The following is a 16789-nucleotide window of genomic DNA, read 5'->3' on the forward strand; positions in this document are numbered from 1 at the left end:
TTGTTAAATTAACCAAAATGTAATTGGCTATGAGATTTTCATATCGGTTTAAAGTGAGATTAAGATCAAGTTTAAGGCAATGAGCGTTTCGATAGTAACTTTCAACCATATTAGACCATAAATGGATGCACCCCTAAGCACAACATGTAATGAATAAAGAATACATGAAGTCTATAAAAACACAATTTTATAACGAAACATAGTAAATGATTTGAGAAACCTCAATTGAAAGTTGGGCATACGGGGCAAATGAGCTGAGCTTCTCACTAGCTAGTTAAGCTCGGATCAATAAAAAGCTCGAAACAAGCCCAATTTTTTGAACCCGAACCTTAAATAAAGCTCGTTTAGTTATCGAGCCCAAACATTGTACATGAAGCTCGTTTAGGCTCGCCAAGCCTTAATGAACCTTGCGTACTTATAAGTTTTACCTCCTTCCGGCGTCTCTTTACTAATTTCACACTGCATAGTCGTTGTTTAAGGTACTACACGGGCTCGATCTGAGTTTAGACTCGTGTAAGGTTTTTAATTAATATATTAAAAATAAAGAAAAAACTTTTATTTATAAGTAAATTGATATATAATAAACGAATCGAGCCATAAATTAGAAAATAAATAATAACTTACGAGCCTAGCACAAGTTATAAAAAAAGGATCGAAATAAGCTCTCGTAAGTTAAAACGAGCCGATCTCGGACATAGAGGAGAAACTCTACTTCCTATTATTATTCTTCTTTCTCTCGATTGTCTTCACTGCATCAAACTGAATTAAACAGAGGCGAGTTTATGCGTTGAGGCTGCATAAAACGCATAAACTCAAATTCGTTGAGTTCTAATCGATTGACCAGGTAACTAATTTCATCTATTATTCGAAACCCTAAATTTATTATTATTATTATTATTATTATTATTATTAATTCTACTTTCTTATTTGAATAATATTAGAAACGAATAGATATATAAATTAATCAGACTCTGGAATCTGTTTGTGAGTTTGATTTGATTTAATTTAATTTCGTTTAGTTTTAGGGTTTATTGGTCTAGTTTTAGCTTCAAAATTAGTAGTATCATTTCATATGAAACTGATGGTGTTGAATATTACCAATTTAATTTCAATATTGTCATGTTTGACCTCTTGATTCATATCTTTTTTAAGTGATTATTATTCAATCAAAGGAGACAATCACATCTACTCGTAAAAGTCCCTTAACAGTTTTTTGCACGTAAAAGTCCCTTAACATTATTATTATTATCTTGCACATAAATGTCACGCCACGTGTTAAATTTGAACAAAATTGTGATCTTTTTAAACTTATTATAGCTGAGCTAAGCTCATTTTGATTTACAGAGCTTGAGCTCGGCTCGTTTCGAACTCTTTTTATCAAGGTTGCAAAAGTCGTTAGGCGGACCCAAGGACTGTGGAGTTGGGAGTACTCGACCTTAGTCGGTGAATACTCGGGGATGGCTTACTGAGAACTCGGCTTAGGCGGGGATTACTCGTTGAGTGCTCGGCGTCTAGGCGCGATTTTTACAACCATGTTTTTTATGAAGCTCGTTTTGAGGTCCTTTTCTAAAGCTCGAGCTTGGCTCGTTTCAAGATCTTTCTCTAAAGTTTGAGCTTGGCTCATGAGTCGTATTTTCAAGCTGAAGTTCAGCACGGGCTCAACTTGTTAAAAAGTTATATACAAATGATATCTATCGTTATTATAATGTAATTTGTTAATTAACGTGTTCATGATTTTATCCAATCATAATAACTAAGAAATGTATATGTTTTTCAAGTTTAACATGTTAAGGGACTTTTATGATACAGTTTGAAAGCATGTTGATTTTTTATGAGCAAAATATTGTTTAGAGACTTTTATGGGAAAAAATAGAATGTATGTTGGTTTTTCATGTGAAAAATGTTGTTAAGGGACTTTTACGAGAAGAAATAGAAAGTATGTTGGTTTTATATGGTATGCGCCTGTTAGGCCACCTGTAGTGGGCGACAAATTGCCAAAATATGGGGCGATTTGGGGGGGGTGTTTTTTTGTCGCCGGTTATTGTTTGATTAATATTATTATTATATCTGTGTGTGTGTGGTATATATATATATTGTTCTACAACATCATTGCATCCCTAAAACAAAAACCCACAATTTGCTAACTGGGCGCCACATGTCACAAAACGCCCCATTTTGTAGCCCCCCCCCACTACACATAGCCTTATAATTTGATCACCTTTTAATCCTTTTGTGTTTCAGTGTTTTGACATATTGTTTAAATCCTTTCTTTTTCAGTTTTCAGGTAAGTTTATACATTTAATTTAACCGTATAATGGCTTCGGTTGTACGACCTCCCTCTACAATGGCATCAATGGTTCTTTCAAAAACTCACTCTACAAACCACAAATTTTATAAACCTACAAACTACAGGCTCACCTTTCCTCATTTAGCCACAAAACACCGTACCATTTGTTGCACAAATGCGACCCCATGGGACCCACCTCCCGTGGCATTTGCACTAAAAGACGACACCACCAAAGGCGAGTTCTTAACGGGGCCCACCACTTTATTCGAAACCATTGATTCCGATGAAACCAAGTCAGCCTCAGCCGAATCTTTAACAACAGATACGAAACAAGTCTCGAAACTCGACTACATCAGATGGCCTATGTGGCTCATGGGCCCGTTGGTACTTTTAGCCACGGGAATGGTTCCGACTCTTTGGTTACCAATTTCTTCAGTCTTTTTAGGACCGAATATAGCGAGCCTGTTGTCGTTGACCGGTCTCGACTGCATATTCAACCTCGGTGCATCACTGTTTCTGTTAATGGCTGATGCATGCTCACGTCCAAACACCCCGGATCAAGACCCGTGTCTTAGCCAGCCGCCTTTGGGCTACAGGTTCTGGAACATGGTTGGAACCGTATCCGGTTTCATCATTCCTTTAATCATGTTTTTCGGTTCTGAAAAGGGTCTTTTCCAACCTCAACTTGCGCCAATTTCCTTCGCGATTCTTTTGGGCCCGTATCTTTTGCTTCTTGCAGTACAGATGCTGACTGAGATGCTGACATGGCACTGGGAGTCGCCTGTTTGGCTTGTGACGCCGGTTGTGTACGAAACGTATCGTGTGTTGCAGTTGATGAGGGGTTTGAAGCTTGGGGCGGAGCTTGGTGCACCGGCTTGGACGGTTCATGTGATTAGGGGTCTGGTGTGTTGGTGGGTGCTGGTTCTTGGTATGCAGGTTATGAGGGTTGCTTGGTATGCAGGTTTTACAGCTCAACTTTATCAAAACCGTTCGTCGAATGATGCTAGTGAAGTTGAAGTTGAAGTTTCTTCTGGTTGATGGTTATATGATATATCAGTTTGAATGTTATATTACTAATTTTGTGTTTGTTTATAAAGTGTAACAATAAGATATAATTGTACAAACTTTTAGCAGCATTTTGTTAGGAAAAAAAAAAGATGGTAATCACTGTGTATACATGACTTAGAAGATGGATTTTCATTTGTTATAACTTTCTCATGTGATATTGTTATATGATGAATTCACCATGTTTTTTACCATTTCATAAATTGATAACTTTTCTTTTAATATAGGCAAATTGGAAATAAATAATCTCAGCATTTATGTACTGGCCAATAATAATTCTAACTTTAAAATTTAAAACTCACTATCAGTAGTCCCAACTTTTAACTATTTTTGTCTCAATGGACATCCGTTAAAAAACACTTAACGCGTTAAGTTTTTTCCCGAGTTTCAAATCGATGTTTTAGGGCTTTTGATTGAAAGAATGATATGAGTCGACCGATGTAAAATTTATCTCGAAACGGTGATCCAAGCGATGAAACAATGTTTCAATTCGTGTGTTTGAATTTCCGATTAACAAAAATCAAGTCATTTGAATTACCGTTTCGAGTTAAGTTTTACATTAGTCGAACCGTATTGTTCTTTCGATAAAAAAAACCCTAAAACATCGGTTTGAAACTTCGGAAAAAACTTAACAGCGTTATGTGTTTTTTAACGGAGGTCCACTGAGACAAAAATAGTTGAAAGTTGGGATTGCTAATAGTGATTTTTAATGTTAAGATTATTATCAGCCAATACATAAAAATTATGATTATTTATGTTCAATTTTCCTTTAATATATATAGATAGAGAAAGATGTTGAATATAAAAGCAATTATTTTAAAAACAGGATTGACATAAACAATATGAATAATGAAAAAATAGTTTACAATACATTAAATGGAAGTTCCAATGCAATCATTTAAATTTAAACAATAAATACAAAAAATTACCCAAGTTTAAATAAACATAACATAATCCTGACTTAGGTTATTTGCCGTGGTTTAGTAAGCGATGGCTACAACGGATAAACTGAGCCACATAACTCGTGAACATCGCAACGGGTGTTAACCAAACGGTGGCTTCAACGGCATAAGCGAGCCGGCTAGCGGCAATAGGCAAAAAGTGAAGGGATAGGGGCGCGAATGGCTAGCGGACCGTCAGGCCACAACGGGCTCAAGAGAACGGTGGCGCGAACGATAAGAGGTGACGGATTAAGTCCAGTCATTACCATGCGACACAATATGTTAGTGGTGGCTTCAACCAAAACACAATAGTGTTAAGTGAACCTAACACAAGTTTGAGCATATATAAGTGACTTATAGAACATCCAAAATAAGCACCATGAACATTCAAATCATCTTGATCTTCATTTATTTCTTTGTCTATAGTTTTAGAAAATGACAAAATATTACACAATAAATAGCAAATTGAACACTCACTATGTGAGTACATGTCACTTAAAAAACATAAGATTATTTCACATATTTGCCTGGCTATTTCATAAACGGGCTACTATGACCTTGTCAGCGTCTTGTTCGATCGTTTAAAACGTTGTATAAACCAATTTTAAGTAAACAACCACTATAACCACATATATAGTTGTACATTTTGTTTCAACTTAAACTGCTATTGTGTTTTCGTAACCGCTCATTTTATGGTCATTTCAATTCTCATTATATTTGTACACCAATGCATACACGTATGTTATATGATTGCTTGAAGTCTACCGGTTCTTTTTAACTCTCATTATCTCTAGAAATTATTACGTACAAGTGTATTTTACGATTCTTTTTATTTTAAAATTAATTTTTATATTTGTGTGTGCGCATATAATCAACCTATTTTTTGTTTATAAAGAACAAATAGAATTATGAGAAATCCATTTCCCATCGAGTTTTTTTTTTCACATGTAAACACATGGTACATCACCAACCACTTATTTATTTAGTGATAATGTCCATTTAATTCAATAAATTAAAGCAAGTAGTCTTTAAAGGTGAATAAAAAAATAAGAAAGCGAGATAAACAGTTAAATAACTTTATTGTATTTTACCAACAAAATTGAAGGTGTACGTATTTATATGATTTTAGTGAAATTAATAACGTTTTATACTATCATCATATAAGTTAATCATTGAAAGATAGAAATATGTTCACTTTTTAAATAAAAAGGTGGAAACTTTTTTTGTTGACGGAAACGTTCAATAGCCCACCCCAAAGGAAAAACAAGCCCACTAAATAATTGTTTTAAACATGTGAAAGGCAAATAAAAGTATAAAACTTAGTAGAATAATCGCATATTCAAATCTTGCTAATTAAGTATAGATATCTATATATATATATATATATATATATATCCTATATATAATACATTAAACAAGGACAAATTAAGACACCTAATTTTAAGTAATTTACAACACTTAAAGCATGAAGTACATGTGTTAGTAAGGGTAAACTTGTCTTTTAAACACAATCCATTCAACTTACAAGTTTGGTCCCTCATCTTTAACCATATTATGTTTTTAATTTAAGTTTGGCCCCCCTAAAACTAACTTCCCACCCATGATTTTTAAACGCACGTTAATATTTTTATAAAAAAAATGACACAATAAAAACGAGCATTTTATTCTCTTTAATTTGGATATGATATTGCTATAATTTTTTTCATTTTAAATAAATTAATATGTTACGTATGGGTGTTCAGTGTCCAGTATAAACCACGAACCACCCGTTCACTACGTTTTGAAAATTTTGAAACCGACCAACAAACCGAAAGTAAAAAAAAGAAGTCAAACCAATGACCGGTTTAAACGATTTCAAGGTTTTAACCAAACCATAAACACTTATATTTGTTACGTGATTAACAGGTTCAAACACCCGCTGCATCGCGCGGGCACCCGTATAATATTAAATATATATAGACGAAACAATTCCTCATTCCCTCAACCAATCATATTGTTTTTATTTTTAAATGAATGTTTCTTATGCATTTGACCCGAATTCACGAGTATGCCGTATGAGTCTCACCAAACCTAGATAGTCATTAAACCGGTTGTAACATCTTATTAAATTAAAATTTAATCTCACCAAATATTTGATATGAATATCCATATAAAATAGGAATATACTAAAAGTTAGTATCCGATTTTAAAAAATATATATGTTATTTATAATTAAGATACAACTTTATATTAAAAAAATAACATGGCCATGAGTCTCACCAAACCCAAATAACTTTTAAACCGGGTTATAGTATTTCATTTATTTGTGAAACCATTTCATTATTAAATTCTAAGTATATTATTAACTTCCTTGCAGTAAATAAAATTAAAGTCCCAAAAATATATAAATATTAGAAACGAATAATGTAAAACAAAACCGTAATACAAAGGTTAAAAAGTAGTGTGTGTATTTGCGATAAATTATCTTAAGTATTAAAAAAATATTATAATATTTGATATCTTTAAAACTTTGTATTTAGTTATCTAATCAACCTTTTTAAAATTGGTTTTTAGCACATAAAAGTATTTATCTATCTATCCTCATATATAATTGCCTACTGATGCGGGTCATGGGACAAATCGGTATTTGTCTTAGAAGAGTCAAAAAACAAATTTACAAATATGAAAACCTTTAAATATATTCAACGTCAAGCCGAAAGGTGAATATGTTTAATTGATTAACAAGTTGATTTTACTATGAAGAGGCATATTGGTTATTTGTCTTAAAACTGAAAATACAAAGATACCTTCAATCTAAAGAGTCTGAACAAACTGATTTTACTCTGAAAAGATAAATATGTTATTTGTCTTAAAGCTAAAAAGACAAATATATTGTATATCTCGAAAGGGTCAGAAAACGTTTATAAAAAATGTTATAGCACAAGATAGAAAATAAAAGTACTCAGACTGAGTACATATATGTCTGGATCCAAACATAACTGACAAATAGCAGGCATGTTATGCGTCGGTCTCAAACCATATTTCCAATGGACAGTTCCCGAAAATATTGTTGACTTGTGTGTGTATGTTAGTGGTACGCCCCAAGGTACAGAGCAGAAGCCCTACTACTCGGTTGGGAAGGAGAACTAAACATTCTTTATAATGAGGTGAATACCTTCCCCATCATAACGCGTTTTGGGCGTTTAATGATAGTGGATGAGAGGAGAATTCCACAGTTAAGCGTGCTCAGGTGGGAGTAGTTTGAGGATGGGTGACCACCGAGGCGATGGTGGTATGTCCCGGCCAAAGCGGACAATAATATGGTGCGGTGGTAGCTGGGTTGTTACAGATGCTATCAGAACCAAGGCCGAACCGGTAATGCCAGGTCCCGAGAGGACACTGGAACCCTAAGGGGGTGGATTGTGACATCCCACATCGGTTGGGAAGGAGAACTAAGCCTTCTTTATAATGAGGTGGATACCTTCCCCATCATAACGCGTTTTGGGCACTTAATGATAGTGGATGAGAGGAGAATCCCAAACGAACAAATGATGACCACAGCGAGTAAATGAAGATTAGAATGATGGACTCGACCCCTTAATCAAACTAGGATATCATGATAGCCCTGTTCACTGAAAACCAAGGCCCACGAGTCACTGATAGCCCATTCAGTGAAAACATAATTGACACTTTTCAAGCAAAAAAATGAAATCCAAAACGAACAAATAATGACCACGACGAGTAAATGAATAATAGAATGAGGGACTCGCCCCTTTAATCAAACCATGAGACCATGACAACCCTATTCAGTGAAAACAAAAGCCCACGAGACGATACGAGCCCGTTCAATAATAATGCGAAGATTTAGCTATTGTTCAGAATTTTGAGGGTTGATTGAAATATCCAGCTTCTTAGTCATCCCATGAGTCGTCAATAGCCCCGTTAACTAAAAACAAAAGCCTACAGGTTTCTGCTTTCCCCGCATAGTGAAAATAAAATCGGCACTCATAAAATGAAGAAATGGAAGCCAAAAATGAAGAAATGAAGGCCCGCCGAGTCAAATAAAATTTGAATAAGAGACCCACCATTTTAATAGTCCCACGAGTCCCTACTAGGCGTAGTATTAAAATATCCAAAAAATATTTATTTATTTATTATTTTTTTCTCACTATCTTGGGCTCCTATACACATTGTTCAAATAAAGTGAAAATTTTTGAAAATGCGAATATTTAGCTATTGTTCATAATTTTGAGGGTCGATTGAAATATCCAGCTTCTTAGTCATCTCATGAGTCGTTGTCACACCCCCATCTAAGGCCTAGGAGTATGACCCATAAGCTGGTATCGTAATTGTAAATAAATCGTAGTTACGTTTAGTTTGCGGAAGACTTATAAATTTTAAGGATCGAAATATAATATTTACATAAAAGGCGGGATTATAAAATACCCGTTTGAGTTAACAAAAGATTACTTGTTTATGTTACAAAACCACCATATATTAAGTTTTACAAAATAAAATCCGAGCCATCGGATATATAAGCACTTCGTTACTCCAAGTGCTAAACTTGTTCACTTGCAAAATGTAAGAAAATACGTTAGCAACGAATGCTGGTAAACACGTTGATGCATAAATACTTTCTTTTACTTTATTACCCCTCGAGACTACGCCTGCCTCGGCCCAACGTGGCTTAGGAATAAAAAAGTCAAATAACACATTATAAATTAGAGCCTCTACGCTAGGTCACCTCACAAACACCGCAACGTTTGACTTAGTTAAGTACCCGTAAATATACACAACGGTCGTACTCCCTGCAGAAGAGCGTCCTACGACCAAGGGTGGTGCGATCATGCCCATACATCGCATAGTACCACCTATGTAAGGATCCTGACATATGTATACCACAGCATGAGGGCTAGGTTCATACCCATGGTTATAACGGTTTTAGGAACACATAGTTCCTTGTAAACAATTTCATATAACAAGTTTGACTCATTTAAAAACAAGTTTAAAAGTTTGGGGGCGTATTCACCTTATCTCTTTAGGATCGGCTTCACTCACTGATGTACATATAAATATACATCTTTTCGGCATCAAATAATCTCTAAAAAATGCAATTTCTATCTAATAACATAGCATAAAAGACTACTTATTATAATAAAACATAATTTCATGTGAAACCAAGCCCCAAACAAAGAAACAAGCGAAAAGACGAAGAAAAACAGAAGAAAACACAAGAAAACGAAGAAACACGCCCCCATGCCTCAAGAAACACGCCCCCATGCTTCTAACATAAGAAAAGACACAATCTGGAAGCAAAAGCACGGGGCCGTGCTCATCACGCACGGGGCCGTGGACGAGAACACAGAAAAGACAAAAAGAATTGAGCACATGTCACTAAAAAAAGCACAGGCCGTGCTTATCACGCACGGGGCCGTGGACGAGAATACAGAAAAGACAAAAAGAATTGAGCACATGTCACTAAAAAACACGGGGCCGTGCTTACCAACCACGGGGCCGTTGCCACCTCACACAAAAGACAAAACAAATCTGGCACATGTCATAAAGTTACATGGGGCCGTGCTCATCATGCACGGGGCCGTGCCGCACCATCCAGATTGCCTATAAATAGTGGCTCATGTTGCATTCATTAAGTGTTCCTTGAAAAGAGTTCTATCCGGTTTTCACTTATAAAAACACACACTAACACTCACATTGAAGATCTAGTGAAGAGTTTGAAGGCTTGGAGGTCATCATCATCAACCATCATCATCATCCATCATCACCATCATTAGGAAGGAAGATTCATCTACATTTGGTTAGATTGTTCAAGTTTAATCATGTATTTGTTATCATCATTCATCTTAATGTTTATCATCATGCTCATTATGAGCTAAACTCCTTTTACCATCTAAAATTTATGAAAAAGCTTTGTTTTACTTGATGATTATATAAAACATGTGGGTTAGTCTAGTAAAGTACATGGTTATATTACAATTATCTTTTGATGAGAAATGTTTCACCATCTTAAATCACTAATTCAAAGTTGGTGGTTGTCAATTCCATTGGCAATCGTTCATGATCGATTCATGTTCTTGAAAAATAGAAATACTTTGATACATTATCGAAACATGGATCCTTATATTGTACTTAGAAATGATGAGATATAAGTTATGATGTATTTCTCTAAACCTTGGTAATCCAAAAATGGCTTTGCTTAGGATATCAAATTAGTTAAAGAAGTCATATGTTAAAGGAATGTGTAATTATAACCTACACAAATCAACAAAGGGGAGGTTGTGTGAGTTAACTACAACCACCCGAAGTTGTTAGAATTGGTATTTGAGAAATCGAAGTCAATCCATATCTTTCTACTTTACAAAACTACTTGCCAACTTAAATTGACATTATTGAGGTGGCATGACATTAAGAAAGGATGGACTTTAAAATGCGCATGCTATCTCCTTAGTGCCAAAGATGCTCACTTAAGGTTTAAGGAGCTATCTATCATATATTATTACGGCAAGTCTACCACATGTTTATATATCAATGATCAATGCTAAAATGGAGTGGATTCTTGATCTTAGATGGTAACCTTCGCATAATTGAACAACTTGTTTAGAATCTCTTGTCTTGGTCACCTATATATTATACATAAGTATTTATATTTTATAAAAAGTTCAAAAATTAACCCCAAAATGATTAAAACCTCCGATTGAAGTAAAACAACGATTTATTATTAGAAACATTTGTGTCCACGGATCGATACTTGGTTCTTACCAATACTATTCTACATATACGATAGGTACACTTGCCTATTTTGTGTGTGTTTAGTATTTGTAGAAATCACTTTTATAAAGTTAAAACACGATCTTGTGCAAAAGCTAAATATCCAATCCATCATATTTTATACAAGCCGCGCACACGCACATCACTCACCGTCCAAGGGTCTTTCCCTTTCTTTATCTCAAACCTATAATTACGAGTATAAATATTTGTTAGTCGGATACACGATCCGGCTTAAGACCTTTAGTCTTATATCTCAATTCTCGATTGAACCTTTAGTTCAATTCTTATTTACTTGAAAACCTCTTGTTTAAAAGTAAATTACAAACCTTTAGTTTATATGAAAACCCGACGTTTCTTCTTCTCTAAGAAACGTAATCTTTTCTTTTATTATTTAAGAATACTCTTTATTCATTAAATAATATTTTCATAACAAATAATATAATCATATATACTTACACACATATATATGTATCACTATATTTAACAATCAAATTTTTATTCGTTTCTTTGTTATGTTTTATTTTCTCTTTTATCGAGGTATCGAGTATAACCTCGACTTAAGGCCGAAGCCTTGAATATAATATTGAATTCGATATTACGCCTAATCTTAGTGGCGTACCGAAATCCTAGGGACTTGAGCATCACTCCGACGCTGCTTTACTTTTCAATCGTCAAACGATTACACCAAACTTCAGTACTCGTCGACAGCTTACCGAGATTCATTGCCATTTCAACAACACCTTCTTGGTATGTGGGTGGATGGTGGCACAACTTCTAAAGGAAACGCTGGTACACAAACGATGGACCGTGGCACAATTATTGAGGCAAATCGCTTATAGGTTTTAGAGAGAGGCTAGAGAGAGGTGAGAGAGCAGATGTGGGATGTGGAAATGATCTGCCCTTTGCTGCTATTTATAGGCCTCAAATTGGTTCCCATCGCGGTACGCGATGGGTCCCTCAGCAGACCGATCGTGTACCGCGATATAGGTCTGCTGACGCACAGCGTAGACCTGCCACGTGTCGACACGTGGCAGGAGCCGCTCCACGTGGCGGCAGTGTTGCCACGTGGTGACACGTGGCAGAACATAATGCCACCGTGTTCCAGGTGGCACACGTGTCACAAATTGTCAGACATCCCATCGCGGTACGCGATGGGAGTCTCTTCTGACTCATCGCGTAGCGCGATGGGTCAGGAAACCAGAATTTTCATTTTTAACCATTCAGTTTGGATTTTGGCAATTTTAGTCCCTAGACTTTGGAAAGTTGATACTTTGAACTCGAAATTTTTACGGTGTTACATCCTCCCCACCTTGAAACAAATATCGTCCTCGAGATTGCTTTACAAGAATAGTTGGGGTATTTCTTTCTCATTTCTGATTCGAGTTCCCAAGTATATTCGGGCCCTCTACGCGAGTCCCATTTAACTTTCACAATTTTCAAAGTTCTTCTTTTCAATTTCTTTGTTTTCGAATCTTCAATTTTAGTTGGACGTTCAATAAATTTTAAGTTCTCGTTAATTTCAACGCCTTTTAATGGCATAGCCAAAGATTCATCAGTCAAAACACTTATGCATATTCGAAACACGGAATACATCATGTATTCCTTGCATTTCCTCGGGCAATCACAAACAGTATGCAACATTGCCGATTCGTTCGAGTACCTCAAAAGGTCCAACGAATCGAGGACTCAATTTTCCTTTCTTACCGAAGCGAATAACGCCTTTCCAAGGCGAGACTTTCAAAAGAACTTTGTCATCGACATTGAATTCTAATGGCTTACAGCGGACATCGACATAACTCTTTTAACGATCGCGCGCCGTTTTAAGTCGTTCTCGAATTTGAAGAATTTTGTCGGTTGTTTCTTGGACAATCTCGGGTCCAGACAATTGATTATCTCCGGTTTCAGACCAACACACGGGCGTCCTACACTTTCGACCATATAATGCCTCGAATGGTGCGGTTTGAATACTTGCGTGATAACTATTGTTATACGAGAATTCCATTAGGGGTAAATGGTCATCCCAACTTCCACCTAAGTCGATCACACAAGCGCAGAGCATATCTTCCAACGTTTGAATCGTTCTTTCACTTTGCCCATCGGTTTGCGGATGATAGGCAGTGCTCAGGTTTAACTTCTTACCAAGAGCTTGTTGGAATCTTTTCCAGAAATGAGACGTAAAACGACTGTCTCGATCAGATATTATAGATAACGGTACTCCATGCAAAGCGACAATGATGTTTACATAAATACGCGCTAGTCTATCCATTGAGTACGACTCATTGATGGGTATGAAGTGTGCAGACTTCGTTAAGCGATCCACAATTACCCATATTGCATTATGTTGTCGAGTCGTCATCGGGAGTTTGGTAATGAAGTCCATAGTGATTAACTCCCACTTCCAAACGGGAAGTTCGGGTTGCTGAAGCAATCCCGAAGGCTTTTGGTGTTCAGCCTTAACTTTTAAACAAGTTAAATATTTCGCAACATGCGAAGTGACATCCCTTTTCATCCCATTCCACCAATAATTTGCTTTAAGATTGTGATATATCTTATCGCTTCCGGGATGCATCATGTAGTTAGACTTGTGAGCTTCGCTCAAAATTTTCTCACGCAAACCTCCAACGATTGGTACCCAAATCCGGTTTCCCATTCTGAGGATACCATCATTACCTTTGACTAACAAGTCAATGGTGCCATTACGCTTTTCGTCAGATATTTGGTTTTCATTAACAGCTTGAGTTTGAGCTAACTTGATTTACTTGATAAGATCAATTTGGAGCTCAAAACGCAACGCTTGAACTCTTTTTGGTTTCTCGTGTTCTATACAACTTAAGGCATCGGCTACAACGTTAGCCTTGCCTTCATGATAAACAATCTCTCAATCATAGTCGTTGATCGTTTCCATCCATCGCCGTTGGCGCATGTTGAGCTCTTTTTGATCAAAGATATGTTTCAAGCTCTTATGATCAGTGTACACGGTGAATCTTACTCCATAGAGATATTACCTCCATATCTTAAGCGCAAAGATTATGGCACCTAACTCTAGATCGTGAGTCATGTAGTTATTTTCGTATACTTTGAGTTAACGAGAGGCTTAAGCGATTACTTTCTTTCGTTGCATAAGTACGCAACCTAAACCCGAGTGAGATGCGTCACTAAATACCACAAAATCCTCAGTACCTTCTGGCAAAGGAAAGATAGGTGCTTGAGTGAGATTTTGTTTAAGTATATCGAATGCCTCTTGTTGCTTCGTTCCCCATTCATACTTGATGTTCTTACGAGTCAAAGAAGTTAGAGGAACGGCGATTAGAGAAAAGTTCTCGATGAATCTATGGTAGTAGCCAGCCAAACCTAAGAAATTTCGGATTTCGGTTGGAGTCTTCGGGACCTCCCACTTAGAGATAGCTTCAATCTTAGCAGGGTCCACTTGAATATCGTTAACATTAATGACGTGACCAAGAAATTGCACCTCGTGCAACCAGAACTTGCATTTCGAGAACTTGGCGTACAACTTTTCGGTTCTAAGAATTTCAAGCAATGTTTAGAGGTGATCTTCATGATCAGCCTTTGACTTAGAATAAATAAGTATGTCGTCGATGAAGACGATAACAAATTTATTCAAATAAGGCTTACAGATTCGATTCATCATGTCCATGAACGCAGCTGGAGCATTAGTAAGTCTAAACGGCATAACCGTGAGCTCATAATGTCCATACCTTGTTCGAAAAGCAGTCTTTGGAATGTCTTCGGATTGAACCTTGAGTTGGTGATAGCCAGAACGAAGATCGATTTTAGAAAAATAGCTAGCACCTTGAAGTTGGTCGAAAAGATCATCAATACGAGGGAGTGGATATCGGTTTTTGATTGTGACTTTGTTCAACGCACGATAATCAAAACACATTCTCATGGAACCATCATTCTTCTTGACGAATAGAATTGGCACTCCCCAAGGCGACGAACTCGGTTGAATAAAACCTTTCTCTAAAAGCTCATCGAGCTGTTTCTTCAACTCCTTCATTTCAGTTGGCGCTAAACGATACAGAGATTTGGCAATCGGAGCAGTACCAGGAATAATATCAATCCTAAACTCTACTTCACGATCGGGAGGAATACCAGGAAGTTCATCAGGAAAGACGTCAGAAAAGTCAGAAACATAGGAACGTCTTTGATTTCTTTTGGCTTGGATTCTTCAGTGACATAGGCCATGAATGCGAGGCATCCTTGATTCAAACATTTGTTAGCCCTAATCATGGAGATTATGCTAACTTGGCCAGCTTTTTATCCCCTTCAATTCGAATCGTTCGTTTATCAGGGGCTTGAAGTTCAATAGTTTTGCTATTGCAGATGATACGGGCATGGTTATCGGATAACCAATCCGTACCAAGTACAATATCAAAACCAGCTAGACTCATGGGTAACAAACAAATAGGTAGAATATAACCAGCTAAAAGTATTTTTTCGGTTTTCAAGGGCTTCGGAGATGTTAACGATTTCGCTACTAGCAGTCTCGATGCTTAGAGTTTTATCTAATTTAGTTAATAGTTCGTTTAATAGACTACAGAAACTATAGTCTATAAAACTCAAATTGGCACCCGAATCAAACAAAACTCTAGCATAGGTGTCGTTGACTAGAAACGTACCGGTGATGGTTTCCGGCACATCAGCGGCCCTTTTTGTGTCGAGTACAAAGACTCGAGCGTTTCCTTTCTTGTTTTGGCCACTTCCACCCGCACCACCAGCAGCAGGTTTATTCTTGGGGCACTCAAAACTTAAATGGCCCATTTCCTTACAATTAAAGCAAGTCATCTTCTTCTTCCAACAGTTAGCAGCATCATGTCCCGTACGATTACAGGACTCACAGACTTTAGGAGACGGGGCAAAGTTGCATCGGCCCTTGTGGTACCTCCTACAAGTCTTGCATGGCGTAGAGTTGTTTCGGTTTACGCCCTTGCCTCTAAAGTTGGAATTTCCACCAGTCTTTCCTTGAGCAGCCGTTGGTGTCACCTTTTTATCCTCCTCTTTATTGCGGACCATGCCGCCCATCAAATAACCGGCCAAATCCATAACAGAGTCAGCGGTTTGAGGTAGGTGAGACCTCACCATGTCACGGATTGCCTAATACCTTCGTCGGCATTAGACCCATGATCGCTTTCTTCATCACGGAATGGTTTAGGGCGAGATTTAATGGATTTAGAAGGGTGAACGGAAGGGTTAACAGTTCGGGAATGTCTAGATTGTCGAGATTGAGATCTAAACGCGGATTCTTCCCTAATTGCATCTTTAATCATCTTTTGGATTCTATTCATGTATTTCTCAGGAATTTCTTCCTCTCGCTCGTTCTCAGGGCCTTTCCCCATATCTCTCTTTTCTTTTTCTTTTGGAGCGTTCTCGTTGTTGTTACTTTGTTCAGACATACTTTACTTTTTCTTTTTAATTTTGTCTGAAATTTTAACAACATTTCTTATTTTAAACACACGTTTTATTTCATATATACATATCATAAAAGGATATGTATATTTTATATTACACACATATATATCGTTTCAACGATATATATATAACTCGTCCTATCATTATAACGTTTCAAACGTTCTTTATTTATACACATAGCATACAGAACTATTTTACACACAGTCTTCACATAACCACTATCTTCAGTTCCTCAAGAACTTCTTCACAACTTTCGATATTTTGTTGCACTTACGAAGGATTGTTTCTCCAACTTTCTTCT

The 16789-nt window shown here is 36.7% G+C and overlaps 1 protein-coding gene across 2 annotated transcripts; it reads left to right on the plus strand.

The window, feature by feature from the left end:
- Positions 1 to 741: 741 nt before the first annotated feature.
- LOC143554238 (uncharacterized) lies at positions 742 to 3505 on the plus strand. Of its 2 annotated transcripts, none has more exons than XM_077044042.1 (2): positions 742 to 844; positions 2278 to 3505. In XM_077044042.1, exon 2 carries the CDS (start codon positions 2315 to 2317, stop codon positions 3323 to 3325), a length of 1011 nt encoding a protein of 336 aa, XP_076900157.1. In that variant the 5' UTR covers positions 742 to 844; positions 2278 to 2314; the 3' UTR covers positions 3326 to 3505. The 2 variants fall into 2 exon arrangements, with proteins under 2 accessions (XP_076900157.1, XP_076900158.1); XM_077044043.1 differs by having other exon boundaries at positions 805 to 844; positions 2285 to 3505.
- Positions 3506 to 16789: the final 13284 nt, after the last annotated feature.

Source organism: Bidens hawaiensis, unplaced genomic scaffold (assembly GCF_021521415.1).
Source record: "Bidens hawaiensis isolate Kalapana, Puna unplaced genomic scaffold, B.hawaiensis_p1.1 tig00017568_1, whole genome shotgun sequence".
NCBI lineage: Eukaryota > Viridiplantae > Streptophyta > Magnoliopsida > Asterales > Asteraceae > Bidens > Bidens hawaiensis.

Bases quoted from the DNA above. Each gene is read 5' to 3' on its own strand.
- LOC143554238 (XM_077044042.1), top strand. From the start codon at position 2,315: ATGGCTTCGGTTGTACGACCTCCCTCTACAATGGCATCAATGGTTCTT.